Genomic DNA, 26,991 nt, shown 5'->3' on the forward strand with positions numbered 1-26,991 from the left:
AGTGCAAATTCCCCAGCTGGGCTGGCAAACAGAAGTAAGGAGGAGCGGCGGGAGGCTGCCAGTGGAAAGCGCCCCTCCCATGCTCCATTTTCACATGGAGTGGGGGGCTGAGGCTGCTGCAAGGGGGCGGGGCTGGGGTCAGCTTAGAGGGAGCTGATGCCGGTGTGCAGAGGGTGGGAGCAGGAGCTGGCCCGGGAACCACAGCGTGACCCGGTGGAGGCTGGCCGTGAGGAGTTCACGGGGAGGCTGCCTGCCTGTGCACGTGGACTTCTGTAAGAACCATGCACTGTAGCAGGTGCGGCAAAGGCAGATGCCTGGATTCACCCATGGAGGAGCTTGCTGAGGGTGTGGGACCGAAGAGGGGGAGCTAAGGGGCTGAGAAGTGTGTCAGGGAGTGGGGGAAATGGAGGCCCACGGGGAGGCAAGTGACTACAGGAGAGAGCGAGTGGAGGCCCGGGAGATACAGCCGGGGAGCTGGCTGCGATGTGCACTAAGCAGGGACCGGGGAAGGATATGAGCCAGCACCCTGGGCAGGAGGTGCTGGGAAGCCTGCTTTAGCCATGGAGGAGCTCAGTGCTTGGGCTGCCTGTGCCTGTGTCTTGAGCCAGCTCTCCCTGTCACCTGTCCCCCGACCTGGGCAGGTGTGCCAGGCCTCCTGGGGGTGCGTCCTCCACAGCCTGTCTGTCCCCTGAGAGCCCGGTGCCCGGCTCGCCAGCAGCAGCTGCCCTGCCGGCTGTTGGTGCTGTGTGACCCCCTCCTCGGGTCCAGGCCTCTGCGGTTCTGCCCTATCTTTCTCCCCTGGGTCTGCCCATGCTGCCCCTCCCTCCATCCAGCAGCGCTGTGTTCTCTCCAGGCTCTGCTTGGCCTCAGCTGTGGGAGCCCCCGTGGCTCTCTGGTAGCGTCTCTTGGGGACAGGGCTCCTTTCCCCACCTCTCCAGGCGGCTCTGTCTCCCGTGAGCTTCGGGTAACCAGGCCTTACGGGCAGGAAGTGAGGACGCCCTCTTGCTCCCCAGGGGACACTGCCAGCGCAGAGGGATTCACTGCTCTCCTGTGCCCAGCAGCGCAGGAGCAGGCCAGTGGGAGCAGCGTCTACACAGGCACATCATGTTCTGGCTCAGAGCGGGGACTCAGCGGAAAGGAGACCAGGGAGGTGCAGTCTCCAGAGGAGCCAGCTGCTCTCACCCAGCCCCGAACCAGCAACGGGCAAGGGCAAGGGCAAGGGCAAAGGAGTCGGGTCTCCACCTCCATCCCAGAGCTGAGCATCCCTCCAGCCCTCCCCACCCAGCTGCTCAGAGGAGAAGCCCAGGCCTGGCTCAGGAGTCCTGCAAGGCACCATGGACAGGGGTGGGGAGCGTGGGGCAGGGGTGAGGTCAAGATGCTGAGGACAACAACAGCTATTGTCATTTTATTGCACATCTGCCATGAGCCCCATCCATCCACCAGCCCTCGCTGTGACCACAGGCATTTAATCCCACAGTTGATGCCCTGGACCATGAGCCTCGAGACACGAGGGTGGGCGCGAGAGCCAGGGTCCCTTGCCTGAATCCTCGCGCTGTAAGGCCTCGGGGAGGAGTCCAACCCCAGGTCTGCCCCCTTCTGGACCCCGTGTCCTTTCCACGCTGCCCCAGTCACTCCTCCATGAGCAGCCCCGGGGGCAGCCTCTGGGGTGGGCAAGAGTCCGCTGGGGAAGGCCCTGGCAGCTGTCACAGGGCAGGGCTGGGTTTGCAAGGGCACAGGAATCCTCAGGGAGCCCAGACGTTTCTCTAACCCGGACATGTGGCTGACAGCGCCACCTGGGCTCCCGATCACACATCACACAACTCACGGAAGGACTGACACAGCCCTGGGCTGTGCACATGCATGCATTCGCCCTAGCATGGGCCGCGGGGACACCGAGGCAGGCGTGGGAAGCGGGGCTGTGGCCCTGTCAGATGAGGTTGGCGATGCTGGACGTGGTCTCGTGACGCTGGCCAGCAGACAGCTGTCCTGAGATGCTGAAGATGCTGCCGTGGCCGCTGTGGCCGTTGTGGGCAGAGGGGGCGGTACCCCTGCCAAGGGGGCAGTATCCACTCACGCCCACCTCATACAGCAGCAGGCCCAGCAGCAAGAGCGCGCCCAAGGCAGCCAGGGCAATGCCCACAGACAGCATGGCAGCCAGCGGCCGGGCAGGCGCAGGGGCGGCGGCCAGCCCAGCCAGGGTCAGGCCGGTGACCAGCAGCACGAGGCCACTGAGCAGCACCACGAGGGCATCGGCGCCCCCGCCACTGCGCAGCAGGGCCACGTGGTGGGGCTGGCGAATGCAGTTCATGTCCTGTATGGCCGAGCTCATCAGCTGCTTCACCAGCACCAGCAGGGCCAGCAGGCAGAGCACGGTGCCCGCTGCCAGGCGCCACTCGCCGGAGCGGCTGCTGGTGGAGGACAGCAGCACCACGCCGCCCGCCCCGCAGCCCGCCACAAGGCCCACGGCCACAGCGAAGCAGAGCGCCGAGCGCCGTGGCTGCTGGGACCACCACAGCTCCACTTGCTCTGCCAGCACATCTTGGGGCAGCCCCCGGGCCCCTGGGGCTTGAGCCACTTGTTCGGACATGCCTTGGTCAGGCAGGCCTAGGGTGGAAGGTCAGTGTCAGGGGTCAGGGGCTGTGGACCATGGCTCGGCAGCAGTAGGCCCAGAGTCCCATGCCCCTCAGTGTCCAGGCTGAAGTTGCTGTCACCTGCTGGGGAAGAGAGGCTGTGTCACCTCCTCAGCTCACCAGCTCTCACCTGGGAGCCTTGGGGATGAACCCTGGGAATCCTCCCCCTGTCTTCTGCCTTCTGCCCTGGGGAAGCCCTTCCCACCACTGACCCTGGCAGCGGCTCCCCCATGACCCCGGGAGAGTTCCCTCCCCCACAGGACCCCCTCCTCCCCATCAGGGAGTCCCCCTGCCCGGCCCCTGACCTCTCTGGCTCCGGCCGTCTCAGTCGCCTGTCCCATCCCTGCTGGCGGAGGGAGCTGGTGCCACGGTGGATGATGGGACCAATAGCTAGAGATAAAGCCTCATTCAGGATCCAACTCACATGGCCTCAGCTGTCACCGCTGGTTCCTGGGTGGGGAGGCTGGGGGTGGGGTGGGGTGGGGGGAGCCTATGACTTAACCCTTCTGGATCCAGCAGCCTGACCTGAATCCTCCCTTGGCTGTGCCTCCTCTTCTGTGTGTTAGGATCCGTCCCCAGTGCGCGCATTCCAGCCAATGCCACAGCCACAGATTTGGCAATGGAAGATGCTGGTTCCCAGAGCCATCTCTCTGCAACCCGTCCACCCCCTGCCCCCAAGCCAATTGTCCCCGCAATGTCCCACAGTCATCTCTGATGCCCAGGTGCCACCTGAGGTCATCATCGTATCCCAAACCCGAAGTTCTCTTTGTGTTCCGCACTTAGGGATCCCCTCGCTGCCCTTGTGGCGACTGCCCCCCCTACCCCGCTCCTGCTTCTGATCCAACCCGCCTTGAGGTGGGGAGCCCGCCTCTAAACCACCCCCCATGCTGGCCAGGCCGCTGCTCTCATCCCCCGAACTGCTGCGTCTTTACCCTCCCCCTCCTCCCCAGTCTACTGCTCCCCGATTTCTCTGAGCAGTGCCAAGGTCAAGGGGGGACTCTGGGGGAACTTGGCTGGAGACGCAGCAGTAGACACTTCTGTAGGCAGCTGGGAAAGCAAAGCCCCGGCCCCCAGGAGCTGCAGAGATGTGCATTTTGAGGGGTGGGGGATTGCAATGGGTCCTAAAGCCTGCCTGGACACTGAAGCTTGCATTTTGAATAAGCGAACCCCATGCTGCCCCTCCCGTTTAGGACAGGACACAGGACCCGAGTCTCAGATCACCCCAGGAATATGACTGATCATGTGACCAGGCACAGGCTATGTCCTGATCCATTCTCCACGGCCCCATGGGCGGGTGCCTGTGCCCCTACCGAGGTTGGGGAGGGGCCGTGGGCGGGACCGTGAAATCAGTTCCAGCATTCCGTGGGCTGTGACTTTGGGTTGAAAGAGCTTGCACAGGTGTGCTGGCGTGGAGGGGCTGGGCTGGGGGTGGGGCGCGGTTCTCAGAGGGGAAAAGCCAGTGGGAGAAGGTGGCAACGCCGTGGGCAGCGGGGTTGGGGGTGGGGACTCACGGGAAGCCTGGACGTGCTGGATCCGATCTGAGCAGGCAGGGCCGGGCAGGTGGGGCACTCTAGCTCCGTTTCCGGGGAGAACACTTCACCTGCTTAACCTGCACTCAGGTGAGCCTGGGGGTGGGGGTGGGTGTGGGGCGGGGAGGATCAACAGGTGTTTCCAGGGCAGGGCCTGAGCTGATTGGCTGACGTGGCCTGGCTCCTTCAGCTGGGCAGAGGCATTCCTGGGAAGGGAGGGACTCCGTCAGCTGCTGCTTGGCTCCGTGGCCCAGGATCCCAGGTCTGCAGGGGAGGAATCTCCTGTCTCTCCCCAGAGCTGGGCTGCAGCCCGACCCCCTCACCTGCTGTGACCCCTACTTAGCTCCAGCCTCAGAACCTAACCCCAGCCACAGCTGCAGCTTCTAACCCTAATAGAACTCCACCCAGCCCCAGCCGTTTCCGAATCCCAGCTCCAAATCCAACCCCACATCTGGCGTGGAGTCTCAGCACAACCTCCCAGCTTCAACCCAAAATCCAACCTCAGCCCCTCCCTGGATTCCTGATCCCGAATCCGTACCCCAAACCCAACTCCAACCTCAGACCCAGTCCCAGCCCCGATCCCAGCACTGGGGCCTCCATGCTCACCATTCCCACCTGCCTGAGCACCCCCAGGCCCTCTGCTCTCTCTCCTTCAAATCCTGCTGCGCTTGCCCCGCCTGCTGGGGGAGGTGGGGTCCAGGGAAGGGGGACGAGGAAAGGCCTTTCAGGTGGGACCCAGCAGCTCCCAGAACAGCAATGCCACACCGCGAAGGCTCACACAGTCGCTGCTGTTTCCCCCAGGTCAGGCACGTGCCCCTGGCCCCTTGCGCTCCCGTCAGAATGAGTCCAGTTCAGCTCTGCACACTCTGCTCTCCACTTTGCCCTTCTGATGTTTGAACCCGGAATTCGGGTTCAAACTAGCCTCTGTCTAGTTGAGTCACATTTCCCACCTCCTCCAGGAAGCCCTCTGTGATCTGCAAGCTGGTCTAGATGCCTCTTGGGTACATCCTTGTGCCTTCCCCACAACTCGCTCTCACCGCAAAGTGCTTAAGTCCCCTTCAGTTACTTCCCTGCCACCCTGCACCAGATCGAGTACAGGGATGCTGCCTGCTTGTTAACCACCAAGACCACAGCAGAAAGTAGCCAATAAATATTTGTTGACTGATTAATAAAAACATAGAAGCTGACAGGTGTGCAGGTTTTGTGCAGGGAGCACGGGGTGTGGGGACTAGGGGGTGAAGCTGGAAACACAAGTTTGGGCCAGGCCAGAGGGAGCCAGAGCACCAGAGGGAGGCGGGGAGTGTGTGAGGTGCTCACAGGCCGGGGTGGGGGGTTCTGAACCTTTCAGGGACCTGGTCATGGCTGTGCTTCTACCCAGCGAGCCTGGGGCCACACCCTCCACGCTCCAGAGTGGGAGGAGGGCGTCGGCCGGACTGGCCCCCTACAATGCCACTTGCTCTCTTCTGATGCGTAGGAAATAGAAAGGAAGACCAGGGCCAGTGCTGTGACACCTGCTGCCTGGGACATGCGCACCTCCTAGGAGACAGCTGGCTGCTCCGCTTCCAATCCAGCTCCCTGCTAGTGCACCCGGGAAAGCAGTGCAGGATGGCCCAAGTACTTGGGTCCCTGTCACCCGTGTGCATGACCCAGATGGAGTTCTGGGCTGCTGCCTTTGGCTTAGCCAAGGCCTGACTGTTGTGGCCATTTGGGGAGTGATGCAGAGATGGAAGATCTCCCTCTGTATCTGTCACATTGCCTTTCTTTCTTTCATTCTTTTCTTTTTTTTTTTAAGTGTATTTATTTATTTGAAATGTAGCTACAGAGAGGGAGAGACAAAGAGAGAGAGAAAGAGAGAGAGAGAGAGAGATTGGTCTTCCATCTGCTGGTTCACTCCCCAGGTGGCCACGAGGGCCGGAGTTACACCGATCAGAAGCCAGAAGCCAGGAGCCAGGAGCTTCTTCTGGGTCTCACACGTGGGTACAGGGGCCCAAGGACTTGGGCCATCTTCCACTGTTTTCCCAGGCCATAGCAGAGAGCTGGTTGGGAAGTGGAGCAGCCGGGACACGGACCAGCGCCATATGGGATGCCGGCGCTGCAGGCGGCAGCTTTACCTGCTACACCACAGCGCCGCCCCAAGATTCCCTCTATAGTGGAGGAGCTGGGGGGCAGGGGCCTGGCAGGGCTCGATGGCTGCAGATTCCTCTTGCACACGTCTGACATTAATTTCCTCCCTCCCCAAGAAAGGGTGCAGTCTCAGCATGGACCAGCTGCCCAGGGAACTGGGCCAGGGCACCCCTGAATGTCCCTCTTTTTTTTTTTTTCTACCTTCCCTGTGGGTTTGAAGCAGGGGAAGCAAGCCTGGAAGCTTCTTCACTTTCAACTTTGTTCTGGATCCGGGTCTTATCTAACGACTTGGAGCTGAAGTGGAAAGGCAGGCTGTGTCCAGGACGGGTGAACTCTGGCCCCCAAGCCCAGGTTGCTGGCGCAGCCCAGCTGGTAGCGGTGGCGGTCGGGAGGGGGCAGCAGCGGCCGCAGAGGGGACTGCGGGTTCTAACAGCCTCGGATGCACGCGGGAGGAGGTGGTGGTGGGAGCTCTCCCCCTCCTGCTGTGTGCCCTCCTCGGACTCTTCTTAGCCTGGCAGCCGGGAGCTGGACACTGGGTGCTCCCGCGTAAGGAGGGCGGGGCAGGTCCTGTCCCTGCTCTGTGGAGGTCCCACCCGTGGCTGGCGGGCCTGTGCGCTCTGCCCTCACTCCTGCTGCCCCAGCCGCTCCCTCTGCCCGGGGTCCTTCAGAAACGTCCTCAGATGTCCCCTTCTAGGAGGACCTTCCCACCACCCTTGCTAACATTGCGACCTCCCCCAACTACTCTTAGTGCTTACCCCTCTGGGAGAGGCTACGGCTTCTCTCCTCTGTCCTGAACGCTGTCTGCTCCCCCACGGGCAGCGAAGCATCCCTCTGCCCCTGTGTGCTGTATCCCAGCCCCTGGAATAAGCCCAGCATGAGCCGGGGCTCAGGGAGCGTCTGTGCAGTGAGTGACGGGTGGGGAGGATGCTCGTCGGGAGCTACATCGATCGCGGAGGGCCAGATCCCTGCCGTAGCCGTGTAGCCTTAGAAACACTGCTTCACCTCGATGGGTCTCAGCACCCTCATCTGTAAAGTGGGTACAGCAGGACGCAGCCTGCATAGTCCTGTGTGTGTGAACGGATGATGCGCTGAGTTCATCCAGCACACATCATTGCATCCCTTCTCTGGCCCAGGCATTTTTTTTTAAAGACTTATTTATTTGAAAGGCAGAGTTACAGGGGGAGGGGGAGAGACCTGTCATCCTCCTAAATGACTGCAATGGCCGGGACTAGGTCAGGCTGAAGCCAGGAGCCCAGAACGCCATCTGGGTCTCTCACATGGATGCAGGGGCCCAGGCTTCCCCAGGTGCATCAGCAGGGAGCTGGATTGGAAGTGGAGCAGCCGGGACTTGAACCAGCACTCATAAGGGATGTTGGTGATGGCGGCAGTGGCAGCTTAACCCGCTGTGCCCCAGTGCCGGCCCCTGCCCAGGTATTGTGCAGGCGCTGGAGGTACAGTGGGGCTCACAATGGGCCCGTCCTAGGCCACTGGAGAAGCATAGGCACACAGCCCCATGTAACTGCAGGTTACGTAACTGCTCCAGGCACCCATGCCCACGCTCGGTGAGTGACAGGTCCCCACACAGACACCCCTCAGAGTACCCACTCACAAAGACCACCCCCGGTGGCCGGCAGTGACCCCCACCTATGGCTATAGCTGACAGAACAGAGGTGAGCCCCAGGCTCAAATGAGGCCCCAAATAATCCCTTTTGGCCACTTAGAATTGTTCTGCTTTTCAGGTCGGTCTGGGGGCTTCTGTGAGGGCCAGATGCTAAGGTGCCCTTCTGCTGGCTGGACAGGCTCCGGGAGGCCACTCTGCGGAGAGGGGCAAGGACAAGGGATGGATGGGCTCTGCTTCAAGTCCTAGAGGCCACACGATTCCAGGAGACATCCCCAGAGCCGCAGAATAAATACTTCTGTTTTGATTAAACTGGCTGGAGTTGGCTTCTGTTACTTGTAGCCAATGAAGGGTGCCCAGAGCTCCTCTGTTCAGAGCTAGAATCCCAGAGCCCCCACCTGAATGGGTTAAATGTGTGAATGTAACAGAGCAGATGCTTAGAAAGCACTGGGCCGCAGGTGCCGCCCTGCCAAATCCCACCACGTGCTGGGTGAGCGATCCACACACATTCTGCTGGTTTTGGTGATCAGCCAAAGCCAGTCCCTCCTGCCACCTGGCATGTGGCAGATTCTTTCCTTGTAACTCTCCCCCAGTCTAGCTCAGCTCTGCAGATTCCGGCTGTATCTGACGTGCTCAGAATTAAGCACCCACTCTGGTCCTGAGATGCCTTTTTTTTTTTTTTTAAGATTTATTTATTTATTTGAAAGTCAGAATTACACAGAGAGAGGGACACACACACACACACACATACACACCCACACAGATATCTTAAATCTGCTGGTTCACTCCCCAAATGGCCGCAGTGGCCAGGGCTGGGCCAGGAGCCAGGAGCTTCCTTGGGGTCTCCCACATGGGTGCAGGGGCCCAGGCACTTGGGGCATCTTCTGCTACTTTCCCAGGTGCATTAGCAGGGAGCTGGATCAGAAGTGGAGCAGCCCAGACTCAAACTGGTTCTCCCATGGGATGCTGACCTTGCAGGTGGTGGCTTTACCTGCTCTACCATAACGCTGGTCCCCCAAGATGCCTTTTCTATCACCTCCCCAAATCCAGGGTGTTGATGGTAAGGGGAGCCCTCCCTGGGCATGAAAATGTGCCCAGGCCCACGAGGGCCCTCTGGCAGCCCCCAGGAACAGCTGGTTGGTAATGGCAGGAGGGAAGCAGTGGCCATGCTCTGTGTAAAAAGCAGCAGGGAAAGGTGGAGGTTGATGGCGGGGCCTCCTGCAGGGTGGGGTCTTGGGCACAGAGGAGGCTCCTACCGTCTGGCCACCATGAATGCCGATATCCCAGAGCAAGCAGAGCGGCCCAGGAGACATCCAAGGCTCAGAGAAAGTCTGGAGTTTTATGCAAGGTGGCACAGCAGCCCTCCAAGGCACCAGCTGTCACTGCAGCACTGAGTGAGTCCCCAGAGCTCACTGATGGATGGCAGCCGGAAGAGCAAGCATGGAGTCCACGTGCCACGGCCCCATCACTTGGGTGACCGCAGGAGAGGTGGCCACAGGCCCACTCTGCCAATGAGGGGTCAGCAGGCCAGAGAAACTTCACAAAGGAGGAAGTGGCACCCGAGAGGGGAGCATCTCCACCCTCCTCACGGAGCCGGGACAGGCAAGGCAGAGGAAGGTGTGGGGTGCAGCTGACAAGGCCACAGCCAGCCACCAGGCTGACCTGGGGGCTCTGACCACAGAACACGGAGAGGTCAACACAGTGGTGCCTCTGGCCCTTGGTTCAGTAGCACGGAGCAGTGTTTACCCTGGGCCACCAGGGAACACCCTGCTGACTGCTGGCCAAGGTGCCAGGCCCTGCTGGGGTGGGACTCCCCCTTGGCCTGGACTTCCTCCTCCTCCTCCTCCTCCTCACTGGCTGGACAGCAGCCAGGTTTAAGTTAGGCAGGGGTTAGCTTGGCCTGGGGCTTTTCAGCTCCTTTTCTATCGGATTTAGGCTCTCTCTGGGTGTCCCAGTCCCACACTCTCCACCGTCTGCTGTGGCACCTCGTTTGGCTGTCTCCCCGGTAAGGGGCATACCAACATGGGTTTTGCACTCCATCGAGCAGGCTAGGCAGCAGCCCTGGCGCCTCCTGTGCCAATTACTTCCTCCCCTCCTCCCCCTGGTGTTGGTTTCCTAATCTGTAAGCTGAGGTCCATCTTCTGGGTGAAATATGATGTCTTGACTCCAAATACTTTTTATTTTGATTTATTTATTTGAAAGGCAGAGAGAGAGAGAGAGAGAGAGAGAGACCGGCACTGTGGCACAGCAGGTAAAGTCGCTGCCTGCAGTGCCAGTATCCCATATGGTTCAAGTGCTGGCTGTCCCACTTCTGATCCAGCTCTTTGCTGAGGCCTGGGAAAGCAGCAGAAGATGGCTTAAGTGCTTGGGCCCCTGCATTCAACGTGGGAAACCCGGAGGAAGCTCCTGGCTCCTGGCTTCAGATTGGCCCAGCTCCGGCTGTTGCAGCCATTTGGGCAGTGAGCCAGCAGATAGAAGACCTTTCTCTCTGTCTCTGTAACTCCACCTTTCAAATAGACAAATAAGTCTTTTAAAAAAAAAAAAAAAGCAGAGAGAGAGAGAGAGAGAGAGAGAGAGAGAGAAACTCTCCATCTGTTGGATCACTCCCTAAATGGCCACATGCAACTGATGAGGCTGGGCCAGGAGGAAACCAGGAGCCAGGAACTTCATCCGGGTCTCCACATGGGTGCAGGGGCCCAAGCACTTGGGTCATTTGCTGCCTTCCCAGGTGCATCAGCAGGGAGCTGGTCTGGTAGCTGAGCAGCCAGCACATTAACTGGCGATCTGGCATCGCAAGTGCAGCCTAACCCACTGCGGCCTGACTCTAAGACACTTTCCAGTTGAAAAACCCATCATCCTAGCTGCAGGGATTTCTTCCCTGGCTCTCAGAAGAGCCAGCGCCCATAAGGGATGCTGGCACTGCAGGTGGTAGCTTTACCTGCTATGCCACAGTGCCAGCCCCAATAAATAAATTAAAAAAAAAAAAAAGCAGACATAGCTCCCACTATCCTGGAACTCTCCTAGGAGGAGAGGTGGGTATGAGCCAGCCAAATGGACACAGTGCAGTTGGGGTCAGGAAGGAAAGCAGTAAGGTGGGTGTAATTTGCGGGTGGGGGGCGGCCAGGGCCCATTTTGCCGAGGGAGTGACATTTAAACCAAGATCTGGACATGCGGGTTCACAGCGCCAGTGTGGGGTGACAACTGCAAGTGGAGGCAACAAACGTGTGGAAGACTCAGAGGTAGGAACGACCTTGGCCTAGCACAGGAGCTGAAAGCAGCCCGGTGTGGCAGGGGTTTGAAAACAGGGGCGGTGACTCACGGCGGCTCGGCACTGGACTCTGGACACTTCCGTATCGTTTATGTACCTTCACGGCCCCGCACCACCTGGCCTTATTGATCCACCCACCTAGATTCTTTTTCTTTTAAAGGTTTACTTTCTGGGCCAGCGTTGTGGCATAGCAGGTAAAGCTGCCATCTGCAGCACCGGCATCCCATATGTGCACTGGTTCGAGACCTGGCTGCTCCACTTCTGATCCAGCTCTCTGCTGGTGCTCCTGGGACAGCAGCAGAGGATGGCCCATGTGCTTGGGCCCTGCACCCACAGGGGAGACCCAGAAGAAGCTCCTGGCTCCTGGATTCAGCCTGGCTTACCCCTGGCCATAGTGGCCATCTAGGGAATGAACCAGCAGATGGAAGATCTAGATCTTTCTGTCTTTCCCTCTCTCTCTGTAGCTCTGCCTTTCAAATGGGTAAAATAAATCTTTTTATTTTATTTTATTTATTTATTTATTTATTTTTTTGACAGGCAGAGTGGACAGTGAGAGAGAGAGACAGAGAGAAAGGTCTTCCTTTGCCATTGGTTCACCCTCCAATGGCCGCCGCGGCCAGCGCGCTGCGGCCGGCGCACCGCACTGATCCGATGGCAGGAGCCAGGAGCCAGGTGCTTTTCCTGATCTCCCATGGGGTGCGGGGCCCAAGCACCTGGGCCATCCTCCACTGCACTCCCTGGCCACAGCAGAGAGCTGGCCTGGAAGAGGGGCAACCGGGACAGAATCCGGCGCCCCAACCGGGACTAGAACCCCGTGTGCCGGCGCCGCTAGGCGGAGGATTAGCCTAGTGAGCCGCGGCGCCGGCCAAAATAAATCTTTTAAAAAATTTACTTTATTTGAAAGGCAGACTAGCAGGGGTGGGAGAAGGCTTCCATCTGTTGATTTATTCTATAAATGTTCACAATAGCCAGTGCTGGGCCTGGCCGAAGCCAGGAGCTAGGAACTCCATTCGGGTCTCCTGTGTAGTTGGCAAGGGCCTAAGTGCTTGAGGCATTGTCTGCTGCAGCCAGGGAACATTAGCAGGGAGCTAGATCCGAGGTAGTGAAGCCAGCACTTGAACCAAGTGCCCCAGTACAGGATGTGGGCATCCAGTGGCAGCTCCACCTGCTGCCCCACAATGCCTCCACCCTCCCCTAATCTCATTTTGAGGCAGTTTCTTCTTTAAAGGCAGAGCCAAGATGCCAGTTTGCAATGAGGGGGTTGGAGTACAGCAGGGCCCATTCCTTTGGGAAATGGAATCTCCGTGGCTGAGCCTCTCAGGGGTGCCTGCTTTTGGGATCCAGTCTCCCTGCTGCAGGGCCCTGGTGGGGAGCAGGCTGGGCCAGGGAGCGGATCACGGAGGAGGCCCTGTGGGGAACTTTGATTTTTACCTCTGCCCTGCACCTTCCTCGTGTCACCCCAGCCTTCAAGAGAGCCTTGCCCGGTGGGACAGCTGAGCCTCGGCTCTCGCCGTGAGAACTAACCCCAGAGCAGTGAGAGCGGCAGCCTGGCAGCCTGGGGAGAGATGGGCGGTGCCTTGGAGATGCCAGGTTTAAGACAGCTGGGGGGGGGGGGGGGTTGGCCAGCAGGGCTCTGGGCCTAAATCTTTCTTTGGGAAATGGAGACGGGCCTGGCCTCTGTAGTAAAGGCAGGGACATGTGGGTTCATCTCTTTGCTCCTTAGTTCATAGAGAATGATCTTTCCTGGTACCTACAGGTGGCTGGGTGTCCCAGGATGGGGCCTGAGAGGAATTACTAGGGGCAGGAGTGTCCCCACCCACCCAGAAACGCAGGAGCCGGGCAGGGCCCTGCAGAGCCAAGATAACCAGGCGAGAGTGACCTGACAGCGATGAAGGAAGCACAAAGCAGGGAGCCTTGCTTGTCATCCCAGGGATGATGCAAAATCGCGAGGAAAGTTCTGGGAACTCCGCCAGGTTCATTATTCTATTTTCTTATGGTTCCCTCTTTTTCTGTTTAGATTTATTGATTTATTTGAAAGGCAGCGTTAGAGACAAAGTGTCTCTCTCTCTCTCCCTCTCTCTCTCTCTCTCTCTCTCTCTCTCTCTCTCACACACACACACACAGACACAGACCTTCTACCTGCTGGTTCACTCCCCAAATGGTTGCAATGGCTAAGCGGAAGCCAGGAGCCTAGAACTCCATCGGGGTCTCCCAAGTGGGTGGTAGGGACCCAAGTACTCGGACCATGTTCTGCAGTCTCCCCAGGTGCATTAGCAGGAGGCTGGATTGGAAGTGGGGCCGCTGGGACTGGAACTAGTGGTCATATGGGATGACAACATCCCAATTGGCGGCTTAACTCTCTGTGCCCTTTTCCCTCATCTTCACAGAGATGTAAAAATCCTCACAAAGCTTCATCTCATTTCATAGAGAAGAGAATGTAGGAGGCTCTAGTGGTCCTGACTCGGCTGGCAGATGCGGAAGCCAGGTGAGAAGAGGCAGGCGGTGACACCCAGGAGAGGAGCAGGCGGTGACACCCAGCACAGGGGCAGGCGGCCCCATCATTGAGGCCCAGCGGGAACAGGGTCTGCTGTGAGCCCTGCAGCGTCAGGCAGCCTGTGCTGGGGCAGGGACAAGTGGCAGTGATCTTGCAGGTGTGGAGCGCCCCTCCTTCCGTCCCCTGCCCTAGGCACTGGCTAAGCAGGAGATGGACAAGGGTCTGGGCAAACACCTTTATTCTGACCGTAATCCCAGGTCCCTGGGGAGCGGGTCCGCGCTGCAGGGGCTGGAGTCAGCAGGCCCGGGGACACATGCAGTGCTGCTTCTGGCTGTGGCCGGAAATGGCTCTCCAGAGGGGGTCACCGGGTCTCCACCTCAAAGTCCATCTCAGAGTTGAGGGAAGGCAGCCGAATTCCAGCGAGGGTGTGGAGCCCAGGGACCTGGTCCTGCTCCTGGATCTGGTCTCGGAGGCGCTGGATTTCCAAGCGCTGCATTTCAATGATTCTCCCAGTTTCCTCCTGCTCATTCAGTCTCATGGTGGGAGAGACGCTGAGCGACTCCTTGCTGGGCACTGTAGGGGACAGTGACAGCAGGACAATGAGTACCTGCTCACAGGTCAGCTGCAGCCTCGCCTCTCCTCCCTCTGCCTTCAAACATGTACTGGGCAACAGCCCGGGGCACCGGGGGGTGGGGGGGAGGTACGCAGTCCCAGAGAGACTGAGTCATAGCTCTGAGTGGCAAGGCAAATGCTGACCTTGACCCTCTGAGTCCGCCTGCCCTAAGGCCCTTCCTCATTCTCGCACCCCCTCCCCTCAGGAGGGGTGGCACTGCCTTCTGAGCCACCAGCCCTCCTCCCGGGAAGCCCTGCCCCTCCCGGAGTGGCTGCTCACGGCTGCTCTCGGGGACTCTCCCCGACTCTCCATCACCCTCTCTGTCTCACGTTCGGCCATCATCCTGGGCAAGGCCGGTGTCCAGAGGATCCATGGCCCCCCGAGCTGAACCCCAGCACTAATGACTTGGCTCTGCTCCACGTCAGCACTCGCGCCGCGGCATCTTCTCTCTCAGAGCCACGCGGGACCCCGCATCTTTGAATCCCTTGTGCTGGTGTTTCATTCTCGGACCACAGCCTCTCTTACTGCCTCATGCCCAACACACGTGGTCCCGGAGCCGAGCCCTCTTCCTCTGGTATACGCCCCCCACCCCCGGGCACGTGGGCTCCTTTGAGACTCGCTTTTCAGACCACTTAGGCCCCTGTTTCTTCAACAGCCCGCTGCGTTCTGGGAGCCCTGTCCAGCCCAAACCTGAGATGAGCAGCTCTCAGTGTTTGCATTTCGGGGTTTCCAGCCCCTCGTGGGGTTTCTGTCCAGAGCCGGCCAGGGCTCCCTCTGCCCCTCCCCCTCCTCCTCTCCCTCACTGTTAAAGGATCACATCCACCTACTTCCTTGAGAAGCCGTGCCCAGTCCTTGACCATGGTCAGATGTCTCCTGGACAGAAGACAGCAGAAGACGGGTCCCTTTCCTGCCTGGCTCTTCACTTTTGCCCTTTGCTCCTCAAAGTGTCTCCTTTCCCGCAATTTCTAGGCTCTTGGACCTTTTAGTATTTCTTCATTTCCTGGGTCTTGATCCTTCACGCTGTCCCTGCCCCTGGTTGCCCCGGTAACCATGCACTCAGTCAGGCTCTGGGGCTCCAGGGGGCAGGCGCAGCAGCACAGGCCTCCAAGCCCGCCCACCTGCTGGGGCCGGTGCGCTCTCACCTCACGTCCCCACCTGCTCCCTCAGCGGCTTCCTCTTCCCTGGCACAGTCTGCTCCCCCCATCAGCCTTCATACAACACCAGCTCCTTGCTCCACGTGCTGCACGGGCAGGCTCTTCCCACACATGCGAAAGCCCAGGGCAGCGCAGGGGTCACAGTCTGGGCATTTTATTTTACTTCTCATTGATTTCGTTTGTGTCTAATTAATCTGTTCATGGGGCTTCTAAGTATGAGCACTATAGTTTTAATTTCCAGAAGCATTTGTTTTTTTTTTTTAAACCTGCTTATACAACTTTGGGAAACTCTTGCTTTTTTTAGTCTTATTTTCAAATTCCTCTTTTATTTCTTTTAACATATTGAACATTCTTATTTTAGTCATTCTACTATCCTTTTTTTTTTTAATTGGTCTTACTCTGTCACTCAACATTCTTGTTGTTTTTCATTCATGGCGATTTGTTTTCTCTTACATTTCGTGATTTTTGGTTGAGTGCTCATGATCGTTGGAACATTATCTATGGGAATTCATCGAAGACTGGGTTTATTTTTTTATTTTATTTTATTTTTTTTGACAGGCAGAGTGGATAGGGAGAGAGAGAGAGAGAGAGAGAGAGAAAGGTTTTCCTTTGCCATTGGTTCACCCTCCAATGGCCGCCACGGCTGGCGTGCTGCAGCTGGCACACCGCACTGATCCGAAGGCAGGAGCCAGGTGCTTCTCCTGGTCTCCCATGGGGTGCAGGGCCCAAGCACTTGGGCCATCCTCCACTGCACTCCCTGGCCACAGCAGAGAGCTGGCCTGGAAGAGGGGCAACCGGGACAGAATCCGGCGCCCCGACCGGGACTAGAACCTGGTGTGCCGGCGCCGCTAGGCGGAGGATTAGCCTAGTGAGCCGCGGTGCCGGCCGAAGACTGGGTTTAAATCTGCTTTTTCAGGGCCGGCGCTGCCTGTCAGAAAAAAAAAAAAATCTGCTTTTTCAGAGGGAATTAGCATTTACTTCTGCTTGAAAACTGGGGACATTATTAGCGCAGGGTCATTTTAAACTACATTGTCAGCTAGGGCTGCTCTGAGCCACATTCTGAGTGTAAGTGTGGGACTTGCACCAGCCTGAGGGTGGGCTCTGGCCAGCGCTTTCCCAATGTTTTGCTTCCCTTCCTCCAGAGGCCGGGCTGACCCAGATACTTATCTCACCTTTCTCCCTGTGCGAGCTAGCTTCTCCCTCTAGTTAAACTTCAGCTTCCTAACCCACTCCATATTGCTTTGACTTTTCTTTTTCTTTCTTTTTAAAACCTACATCTGCACTAGGAAACTGGAAGGGCAGTAGGCTTTTCCTAATGATATATTTTGTTAATTTAAGAATTATTATTCATCAAAGCCATATATGACCACAGAATCAAATAATGCTGTAAGTCTTATTACAAATAACAGTAATCACCCATTCCATCTTCCACGTCACTTCTCAATCCTCAGAGGCAGTGGTTCAGTTACTTTGCTAATTCTTCTGGTATGAACGTCTACACTCTGCTTTCTCTGATTAATGCGCTTTTATTACCTCTCTCATGTGCAGGCATTTTCTGTTGTCTTCTCCCCATGAAAGATGAGTGTTTAACTTTACTTCAGTCCCCTCCCTTGCCCAGTGTGGATTTCCCTTCCTGTCATTCCCTGAATTTTGAGTGGATCAATGGTCTGAATTTATATTACAATGATTTATGTAACTGCTGGTTACAGCTGAGCCACACTGTATAGAATAACTCATTTTTCTTCTCTGCACAATTTGCTTGCCCTGGAGTTCATAACTGTCTTGTTGTTTCACTTGCTGAATTTTGTATGCACGCATTGCTAATTCCTGTAGTTGTGTGCATGTTCCCATCAGTTTCATCTCCTCCAAGTGCCTTCTCAGCTCCTCCACCTAAACCGACTGCTCGGAGTCCTGCGGAGAGCTGTTTTCCGGGTCCGTCCTTCACCATTACTTTAGGGGTTCCTTTGCAGCTCTCCTATTTGAGTGTCCTGTCTCTTGAATGCCATGGCTTCTTTCTCAGCTTGCTTTCTTTGTTTGGTGAACAGCATCCATGTGTAGCTTCTTGAGAAAGTGTGCATGGAGGTAAGTTTACTAAGGCCCTGAAGATGCTTTAATCCTAACCTCGCCCTTGACCGAGAGTTAGGCTAGTACAGAATTCTGACTTGGAAGTCACTTTTCCTTGGAAGATGAAAGGCGCTGATCCATGCCTTCCGGCATCCAGCTAGCTTCCAGCATCCAGCCTTTGGTGAGAAGCCCAGTGCAACTGGGATGTTGTTGTTTGATTCTTTCATATGTCAAAAGGAGAAACATTGTCATATGTCAAAAGGAGAAACAAAGAAACCTTTTTCCTACAGTGCTACTTGGGTGACTGCATAATCACAATGTTTTAAATTTAAAAATTGTAGGGCCCAGTGCTGTGGTACAGTGGGTTCAAGCTGGGCCTGCGGTGCCAGCAGTCCATGTGCCCACCTGTTGAGTCCTGGCTGCTCCATTTCCAGTCGAGCTCCCTGCTAATGTGCCTGAGAAAGCAGTGGAAGATGGTCTAAGTGCTTGGACCTCTGCACCCTTGTGATAGTCCCAGAAGAAGCTCCTGGCTCCTGGCTTCAGATGGGCTCAGCTCCGGCCATTGTGGCCATTTGGGGAGTGAACCAACGGATGGAAGAACTTTTGCTTTGTCTCTACCTCTCTAACTCTTCCAAAAAATTAAAATAAATCTTAATTTTTTTAAAAAAAAGTTGTAGTAAAATATACGTGAGATTTACTATCTTCTGTGTACAGTTTGTGGCTTTGAATACACTCATACTGTTGGACAACATTTATCACCATCCATCTCCGGAGCCTTCGCATCTCATCCAACTCATACTCTGTACCCACTCAACCCTACCCATTCCTCTGCACTCCTCACCCCCTGGAAACTCTGAGTACTCTGAGGACCTCATTTCAGTGGGATTATACAATATTTTTCCTTTTATAACTGTTTTTTTTTAAATAAGATGTTTGTATCCATTTGAAAGGCAGAGTTACAGAGAGAGACAGGGTGAGGCAGAGAGATCTTCCATCTGCGATTCACTCCCCAAATGATGGCCAAGGCTGGGCCAGATCAAAGTCAGAACCTCCATCCAGGTCTCCCATGTGGATGGCAGGGCCCCAAGTACTTGGGCCATCTGCTGCTGCTTTCCCAGGTGCATTAGCGAGGAGCTGGATCAGAGGCTCAGTGGAGACTCCAACTGGTGCCCATATGGGATGATGGCATTGCAGGTGGTGGCTTAACCTATAGTGGCACAATGCTGGCTCCTGGTTACTAGCTTATTAAGACATTAGGAGATGGGTGGGCATTTGGCACAGTAGTTAAGACATTGCTTGGGATGCCTATATCCCATACTGGAGTGCCTGGGTTCAGGTTCCAGCTGCACTTCTGAGCCCAGCTTCTTGCTAATGCACACCTTGGGAAATGGCGTGTAATGGCTCAAAAGGCTGAGTCCCAGCCACTGAGGCCTGGGTTGAGTTTTGAGCTCCTCCTTGGGCTTGGCCCAGCCCTGGATGTTGCAGGCATCTGAGGAATGAACTAGCACATGGAAGCTCCCTGTCTGTCTCTCTCTGTGTCTTTCAACTTAAAAAACAAAAATGGGCTGGCACTATGGCACATCAGGTTAAAGCCCCAGACTGCAGTGCTGGCATCTCATAGGGGCACTGGTTTGAGTCCTGGTTGTGCCTATTCAGATCCAGCTCTCTGCTCTGGCCTGGGAAAGCAGTGGAAGATGACCCAAGTCCTTGGGCCCCTGCACCCACGTGTGAGACCTGGAGGAAGCTCCTGGCTCCTGGCTTCAGGTTGGCGCAGCTCTGACTGTTGCAGTCATCTGGGGAGTGACCCAGCGGATGGAAGACCTCTCTCTCTCTAGCTTGACCTCTCTCTGTAACTCTTTCAAATAATAAAATAGTTCTTAAAAAAAGACTTAGGAGTCTGTAACTCTGTCTTTCAAATAAATAAAATAATTCTAAAAGAAAAGCAAAAAAAAAAAATAAGTTCAAAAAGATATCAGCAGAATATCTTTAAGATTCATCTGTCTTGTAACATGTCAGAATTTCCCTCCATTTTAAGGTTTAATAATATTTAATTGTATGTATATTTTAATATTTTATATTAAATATTAATATTAACATTTTAAAAATATTTATTTTATTTACTTGAAAGAGTTCAGAGAGAGAGACATCTTCCATCTGCTGATTCACTCTCCAGACTGCTGCAACGACCAAAGCCAGGAGCCAGGATCCAGGATCCAGGAGCCAGGAGCCAGGAACTTCTTCTGGGTCTCCTGCATGGGTGGTAGGGGCCCAAACACCTGAGCCATCTTTGGCTGCTTTTTCTAGGCCCCTGGCAGGGAGCTGGACTGGAAGTGGAGCAGCAGGATGCTGGCATTATGGGGGCTTTACCTGCTACACCATAATACCCACGCATCAACGGACAACTGTGTTGTGCATACCTTCTGGCAACTGTGGGTAATCCTGTTAGGAGCATGGTGTATACAAACATCTTTAAGTCATGGCTTTCAATTCTTTCAAGTATATATTCAGAAGTGGAGGTGCTGGATCATACGGTAATCTTATTTTTAATTTTTCATGGAATTGCTGTACTCTTTTATACAGTAGCTGCACCATTTAACAACGCCACCAACAGGGCTCAAACATCCCAATTTCCCAACATTCTTTCCTACAGTTGCTATTTTCTGATTTTTTAAAAAATACTTATTTATTTATTTATTTGAAAGGCAGAGTTACAAAGAGACAGAGAGAGAGTCTTCCATTCGCTGGTTCACTCCCCAAATGGCTTCCATGGCCAGAGCTGGGCCCATCCGAAGCCAGGAACCAGGAGCTTTTTCCAGGTCTCCCACATGGGTGCAAGGGCCCAAGGACTTGAGCAATCTTCCACTGCTTTCCCAGGCCATAGCAGAGAGTTGGATTGGAAGTAGAGCAGCCGGGACTTGAATTGGCACCCATATGGGATGTCGGCATTGCAGGAGGCGGCTTTACCTGCTATGTCAGAGCACTGGCCTCTAATTTTTTTAAATAACAGCCTTTTTAATGAGTGAGTAGTATTATTTCATTGTGGTTTCGATTTGTACTTTCCTACTGGTTAGCAATATTGAGTATCTTTTCATATGCTTATTGGCCATCTGTGTATTCTCTCTGGCAAAATGTCTATTCAAGACTTTTGCCCATTTTTAACTTTTGTTGTTGGTGGTGAGTTCTTTATATTCCTGTTTTTCTGGATATCGATTCTTTTTTTTAAAGATTTATTTATTTATTTGAAAGTCTGAGTTACACAGAGAAGAGAGGCATAGAGAGAGAAAGGGAGAGAGGTCTTCCATCCACTGGTTCACTCCCCAATTAGCTGCAACAGCTGGAGCTACACCGATCCAAAGCCAGGAGCCAGGAGCTTCTTTTAGGTCTCCCATGAGGGTGTAGGGGCCCAAGGACTTGGGCCATCTTCTACTGCTTTCCCCGGTCATAGTTATAGCAGAGAGCTGGATCAGAAGTGGAGCAGCCAGGACTCGAACCGGCGCTCATATGGATGCTGGCACTGCAGGTGGCAGCTTAACCTGCTATGCCACAGTGCCGGCCCCTTGGATATCAATTCTTTACTAGGCATATGATTTGCAACTATTTTTATTTTGTTGCCTGTGTTTTTGGTATGATCTACCAATGACATGGTTGTCAAATCAGACGTCATGATGATTTTCCTGTACGCTTTCTTCTAGAGGGTTTACAGTTTTAACTCTTATGTGTAATATTTGATACATTTGCGTTATTTTGCATGGTCCACCTTCATTCTTTTGCACACAGATACCCATTTTTCCAACACTAGGTGCTGAAAAGATTGTCCATTCCTCATTGAATGGTTTGGCACCTCTGCTGACAATCATTTGCTCCTATGTGCAATTGTTTATTTCTGAATCTCAATAGTATTACCTTGGTCTATATTTTTCTTTATGCTGGCCCCATACTGTTTTAATTACTGTAGCTTTGTTGTAATTTTTGAAACAAGGGAGTGTGAAACGCCCCACTTTGTTCTTTTTAAAGACTGTTTTGGCCTCTTAGGGTAATTTGAGACTCTGCAGGAATTTTAGGACAGGTTTTTGTGTTTCTGTAAAAACGTCACTGGGGTTTTGGTAAAGATCACACAGAATCTGTAGATACTTTGGGTAGTGTGGTAGAATGTGGTAAGTCTTCCAATCTGTGAACATGGGTGTCTTTCCATTTATTGGTGTCTTCTCTCTTTCAGTGATGTTTTGCAGTTTTCAGTCTTTTGCCTCTTTGGTTAAATTTATCCCTAAGTATTTTATTCTTTCTGATGCTATTGTAAATGGAACTGATGTCTAATTTTCCTTCTTAGAGTGTTTATTGCTGTGTGCAAAAAGTGCAACTGTTCTTTGTGTGTTGATATTGTATACTGTAAGCAGGATTATTGATCCTTTGTGGGAAACCTCTTACTCCTTTTGGAAATTTGTTTTTTCTTTCTTTTTTTTTTTGTACTCTGATATTTTGAAATTTGATGATGACTTGATGTGGGTCTATTCTTTTAAAAGATTCATTTATTTGAAAGGCAGAGTTACAGAGACAGAGGGTGAGAGAAAGAGGGGGAGGGGAGGGGGAGGGGGAGGGGGAGGGAGAGGGAGAATCTTCCATGGTTCACTCTCCAAATAGCTATAACAGTGGGAGCTTGGCCAGGAGCCTGGAGCTCCATCTGGGTCTTCCATATGGGTACAGGGGGGTAAGCACTTGGGCCATCTTCTGTTGCTTTCCCAGGTGCATCAGCTGGGAGCTGGATCAGAAGTGGAACAGCCTGGACTCAAATCAGGTGCCGACCTTACACCACAGCACTGGCCCTGGGGTCTGTTTTTAAGCCTTCTATTGGGTAAGAGATGGACCCGACATCTTCTTCAACAGATTTCCCTTATTTTTCCTCCTCTTTCCCGCTCTACTTTCCCCTCCACTTCCTGTGCGCTCTTGAGAATTCCTGAGGCTGTGGAGGGTTTGGGGTACTCATTAGGTTTCTTTTGGGCTCCCCACTTCTGGCTTAGGATTCACATTTCTCAGGCTTTCTGTGGGTTACCATTCACCCACACAGGTCGCAGCTTCCAAAATTTTGTGTCTCTTACTCCCTTTGCGGTCGTTTTCTTCCATCGGCTTGTTTATATCACTTCAAAAGCTTTCCAACCCGCCACCTCTAGTCACAGTTCTGATGACGCCGTTTTTGTGACTGAAAATCAAGCAGGGTAGCAGCCAGGTCTGTTAGCTCACGGCCGAGTGCATGGGAACTTAGCACCACGCCGCTTTTAATCATGGTTTGTGGATGGCAGCCTCTCTTACACAGATAAACTGAACTGCCCACTCCTACACAACTTGAGGCTGTACGCTTTGAGCTGGCATGTTTTGGGGGCTCACGTTCAGAATTAGAGGTGAGACTTGGGGTTTTCACAATCCAGGCAGAAAGCTGCTCATGCTTGTTTTTAGTTGTTACAGATGAAACCCTCCCGGAGTGAAACTGTTATCACACAAATGGTGGGATGCTTGGCTGGCTCCAAAGTGATCCCTGGTGAGCGTGTGAGGAGGTGACAGTCGCTGCCGCTGGAGGATGGGTCCCCAGCATTCAGGAGACTCTGCTCTCAGTGCCCGTGTATGGCTGGACATCCCATAATAGTATCGCAGACCTGGTCAGATCACACAGCACCCGGAGGAGGTCCTGACTGAGCACCTGTTAGGGTGCCTGGGGGATTTGGGATGTTTTGCAATTGTCCACAGGCCATTTGGGCTTGACCTCCGAGAGAGAGAGGTCAGTGTCTCAATTGTGCAACACAAGCCGTGGCCTCGCACCTGCACTACTACTCGGAGGCCCGACTCTCAGAAGGGCACACGAGGCAACACAATTGTACCCACATATACCTGTATGTGATACGTATTCATATGCTCACACATAGAGATGTCACTTTGTAACAGTTTCAGAGCCTCAGCCACCCTCCCTGGGTGATAATATCTTTGGTAACCACAGACAGCTGACATCTGAAAGACTCAGTCCACAGCCCTGAGAGGCTTCCATTCAAAGCGCCCCAGGCTGTACTCCTGCTGCCGCATTCCCCCAGGAGTGTGGAACCACCCCCACCCCACCCCACCCCCACCCGCTGGGGTCTTGTCTCCCGCAGGTAAGTGGACACCTGTGGCATGTTTTTTATGGCCTGCAGGACTGTGGTTAAAGTTCGTGCACTGTTATGCAACACTCCTTTCTCAAGAAGTCACGTGATAACTTTCTCATGGAATTCAGTGCCAGGGAAAGGTCTGTTTCTCCAAGGAAAAAAGAAGAAAAAACTTGCTTTTGTCATAGAATGAGGACCAGGTTAACACCGTCTTACTCCTTTGATTCCCTTTTTGCCTTGGCTGTCAGAAATCCAGAGGAACTTTAGGATACGATTGCAGTAACTCATTTAATATTTCTTATGTAATTCTTGTCTGTCTCCCTTTAAATAGCATCTCATCTTCCTTTTGGTCTTCATTTAATTGTACGGGCCCATAACCCCCTTATCCATAATTCCAGAGTGCAAAATGATCTAAAAACAGAACACTTTTTCCAAAATTCATGAAGCTTGGCATGAATATTCATATATCACTACTGAATACTAATGAGTTTGGTTGCAGGGTGCTGCCCCAGACCCCCTGGGGATGTTATGTAACACACAGCTCCGTCTGCTTTTCCTAAAACTGCAAAGATTCTGGATTCTGCACGCTAGCTAACCCTGAGGACTGCAGGCTGGGGACTGAGGCCTGGGAGTGTTTGGAACTGCTCAGGTCCTCACAGGCCTGGGGCCAGCAGGTCTGTGGCCTGCAGGCTCAGAAGGCCATGGGGTGGCTGCCACCTGCTAGAGGAGAAAGCCAAAGAGAGATCTCTGCTGTGGGTCCCTGACTCAGTGCACACCTGCCCGGCCACTGGCAGTATTACCTGCTTCTGGAGCTTCTTGTGGTCGGATTTTCTTGGTTAATTTCAGAGCCGATTCAAGGTCATAGACTTGAGAGCGGGTGAACTTCAGCTCTCTGCGTAGCTCATTGATTTCCTTGATCAGAGAAACATTTTCCTGCAGAAAAGAAGGAAAGAGAGTGAGTATGGACGGATGAGTGGCTGGTGGGCACGAGGCACAGCCTCCTGGGGCTGAGGACATGTGGAATGGGCAGGGTCTGGCCTGGACCCCAGTTAACTTTCTGGATCTTTTTTTTTTTTTTTTAAGTTTTATTTATTTATTTGAAAGGCAGTTAGAGAAGCAGAGAGAGGTGTCCTCCTCCATCTGCTGGTTCACTCCCCAAATGGCTGCAATGGCTGGAGCTGGGCCAATCTGAAGCCAGGAGCCAGGAGCTTCTTCCAGGTCTCCCACACAGGTGCAGGGCCCAAGGACTTGGGCCATTTTCTGTGGCTTTTCTAGGCCATAGCAGAGGGCTGGATTGGAAGTGGAGCCATTGGGACTAGAACGAGCGCCCATGTGGGATGCTGGCGCTGCAGGCGGCAGCTCTACCCGCTGAGCCACAGTGCCGGCCCCCTTCTGTTGGATCTTTGTTCTGCTCATTGCTCAGCCTCTCGAGGTGTCCAGTCCTGTCCTTCCAGGTGGCCTCAGCGCCATTCCCATCCATCCGTGCTATTTCCACATCGACAGCTGTGCTTTCCTGAACACTTGTAAAATATGGATTTAATGTATTTATGCAACATAGTAACTCTACGGCTAGATTCTATTACAGTCACAATTTCATAGAAGGAACTGAGGTACCCAGACTATGTAACCTGCTCTAATTTCACAGCTAGCAAGTGGCAGAGTCAAGATTCCGACTCCAGTGGTTTGCAAGCTCTTAAGTTCTATGCTATACTTTATTGGTCTTTTGTCTCATGCACTTATTGAATCTGCATTTACAGGACTTCTGCCAAGTGCAGACAGTGAAGACAGGTTTAGCCTGCTGTTCACTAACACAGAAAAGCAAACAGATAATTGGCAATGGCTACATCCACTGAAGTTCACAGCCCTCGTCCGTCTGACAAGCCTTCATCCCTCTCTCCCATAAATATATGCAAGGTCATTTTTAAAATTTATAGCAAATGGAATTAAAAGACAAACTTATTCTAGTGCAAAAATTTTTTGAAATCCAAGCACAGTTTTTTCTTAACACTTGTTTCCCATGAACTTTTGGAAGATCCCTTGCAAAAAGGATTCTAAATATTTTTGCTCTCTGGGACCAAGCCATCTCTTTTCAAATAGCTGCCTCTCTTTTCACACTCAGCACCAGGCCCCCAAGGTGGCCCCACGGGGGTTCTGGTCCCTGCGGGTCTAGAGAGCAGCCGCTTTGCTCCGAGAGCCCGAGCCGCAGTGATCAGCCTGTCCCCCACATAGCCTTGCATGTGACAGTGCAAAGGGTCACCTGTGCCTCCCGTTCAGGGAGTTTCTGGCTCAGTAGGACCAGGGTGGGCCCCGGGAGTCTGCATTTCTGGCCAGCTCCCAAGAGATGCTGCTGCCAGCCCACAGGCCACAGCACACTTTGAGGAGCAAAGCCCTTGAGGGTTTGAGGCCCAGAAGAGGCAAGGGCAGACCAGATCTATGTACGTAAAATGTCCTTTGCACCAGGAACAAAGCACGCTTTTCCTTGGGAGCGCCAAGTGTGCAGCCTTCTCTGTCATGGGGCTCTACTGTGGAGCCCAGGAGGGAGCAGGGGCTGGCTGGGGACAGCGCTGCAGATTCTTCCCCCTGACCCCCGAGACGTCTCGTCTAAGCGCCGTTCTGTGCTTTAGCGGGTCCTGTGTGTCGCTTTGCTTCATTAGGAAAAGCTTGCCTCTCTCTGCAGGAAATGCCCAAGCCTTCTCGCCTCTCGCCGGCTCTCTGGGCTGGGTTTGGGCGTGTTTTTCTAGGGGTCGGTCTTCAGATGGGTCGCTTTCCCCATTGACCAGCCCTGGCCTCGGTGGTGGGCCGCCCATATTTCCTTTCCAGGGGCAGCTCAGTAAAACCCTGCTGGTTCCTCTCCAGAAACTTCTTCACACCACCTCAATATAATGAGTGACACGACGGATTCACTGCATATTTATTGGTGCAGGACTTTGGAGCCAGCTTTCACGTAAGAAGTGCTCGATACACAACCGTGGGATGGATGAGCAGGGCAATGCAGCGGGCACCGAGCAGAGGCAGTGCTTGCTAATGAGGGAATTATAATCAAAGGGGAAGGGATCCCGAGAGCCGCAGGGAACCCTGGGCAGATTTGCCGGCTCCCGCGGCACTCCTCCTGGAGGTTGGCCTCATTTCCCCTGCTCCAGGCAGTAAAGTAGCAAGGACTGGAGACTCCAGCGCCGCTCTCGGGTGCTCTCAGCTGCACCTGCGGGCATTTCCTCTCGGTCAGCCCCAAGCGTCCGTCACAGGATCTCGCTGGCTTGGTGTCTGAGCTGAGCGCCTGCTGTGATTTGCACCTGGCCCTCCGCTCTTCGGCCACCTCTTCCTTTCTGGCCCGAGTCCCTGCCCCGGTGTCTTCCCCCTAACCCCCGGGGAACG

General features: G+C 54.2%; 2 protein-coding genes across 9 annotated transcripts in view; both read right to left on the reverse strand.

The window, feature by feature from the left end:
- Nucleotides 1–1,392: 1,392 nt before the first annotated feature.
- TMEM125 (transmembrane protein 125) lies at nt 1,393–4,270 on the reverse strand. 4 transcript variants are annotated; one of them, XM_008265421.5, is made up of 3 exons: nt 4,142–4,270; nt 2,936–3,020; nt 1,393–2,711 (listed from the first exon to the last, which is right to left on the reverse strand). In XM_008265421.5, the coding sequence occupies exon 3, from the start codon at nt 2,585–2,587 to the stop codon at nt 1,928–1,930; it is 660 nt and encodes a 219-aa protein (XP_008263643.3). In that variant the 5' UTR covers nt 2,588–2,711; nt 2,936–3,020; nt 4,142–4,270; the 3' UTR covers nt 1,393–1,927. The 4 variants fall into 4 exon arrangements, with proteins under 4 accessions (XP_008263643.3, XP_051712567.3, XP_008263642.3 ...); XM_051856607.3 differs by having other exon boundaries at nt 1,393–2,714; XM_008265420.5 differs by having other exon boundaries at nt 2,936–3,093.
- Nucleotides 4,271–13,884: 9,614 nt separating this feature from the next.
- CFAP57 (cilia and flagella associated protein 57) overlaps nt 13,885–26,991 on the reverse strand; it is an 83,378-nt gene continuing 70,271 nt past the window's right edge. For 4 of the 5 annotated variants that reach the window (XM_070076991.2, XM_008265423.5, XM_002715173.6 and 1 more), the window contains 2 exons: nt 24,420–24,552; nt 13,885–14,236 (listed from right to left, as the gene is read on the reverse strand). In XM_070076991.2, the coding sequence (XP_069933092.2) occupies nt 14,025–14,236; nt 24,420–24,552 (345 nt within the window). In that variant the 3' untranslated portion in view covers nt 13,885–14,024. Of the gene's footprint in view, nt 14,237–16,208; nt 16,359–24,419; nt 24,553–26,991 lie in introns of those variants that run through there. The other variant, XM_089337428.1, reaches the window with a different exon arrangement.

This window comes from Oryctolagus cuniculus, chromosome 7, assembly GCF_051225735.1.
Source record: "Oryctolagus cuniculus isolate XC-2025 breed Fujian yellow rabbit chromosome 7, ASM5122573v1, whole genome shotgun sequence".
Classification (NCBI taxonomy): domain Eukaryota; kingdom Metazoa; phylum Chordata; class Mammalia; order Lagomorpha; family Leporidae; genus Oryctolagus; species Oryctolagus cuniculus.

Excerpts from the sequence above, each read along its gene's own strand:
- TMEM125 (XM_008265421.5), bottom strand. The coding sequence starts at position 2,587 with ATGTCCGAACAAGTGGCTCAAGCCCCAGGGGCCCGGGGGCTGCCCCAA.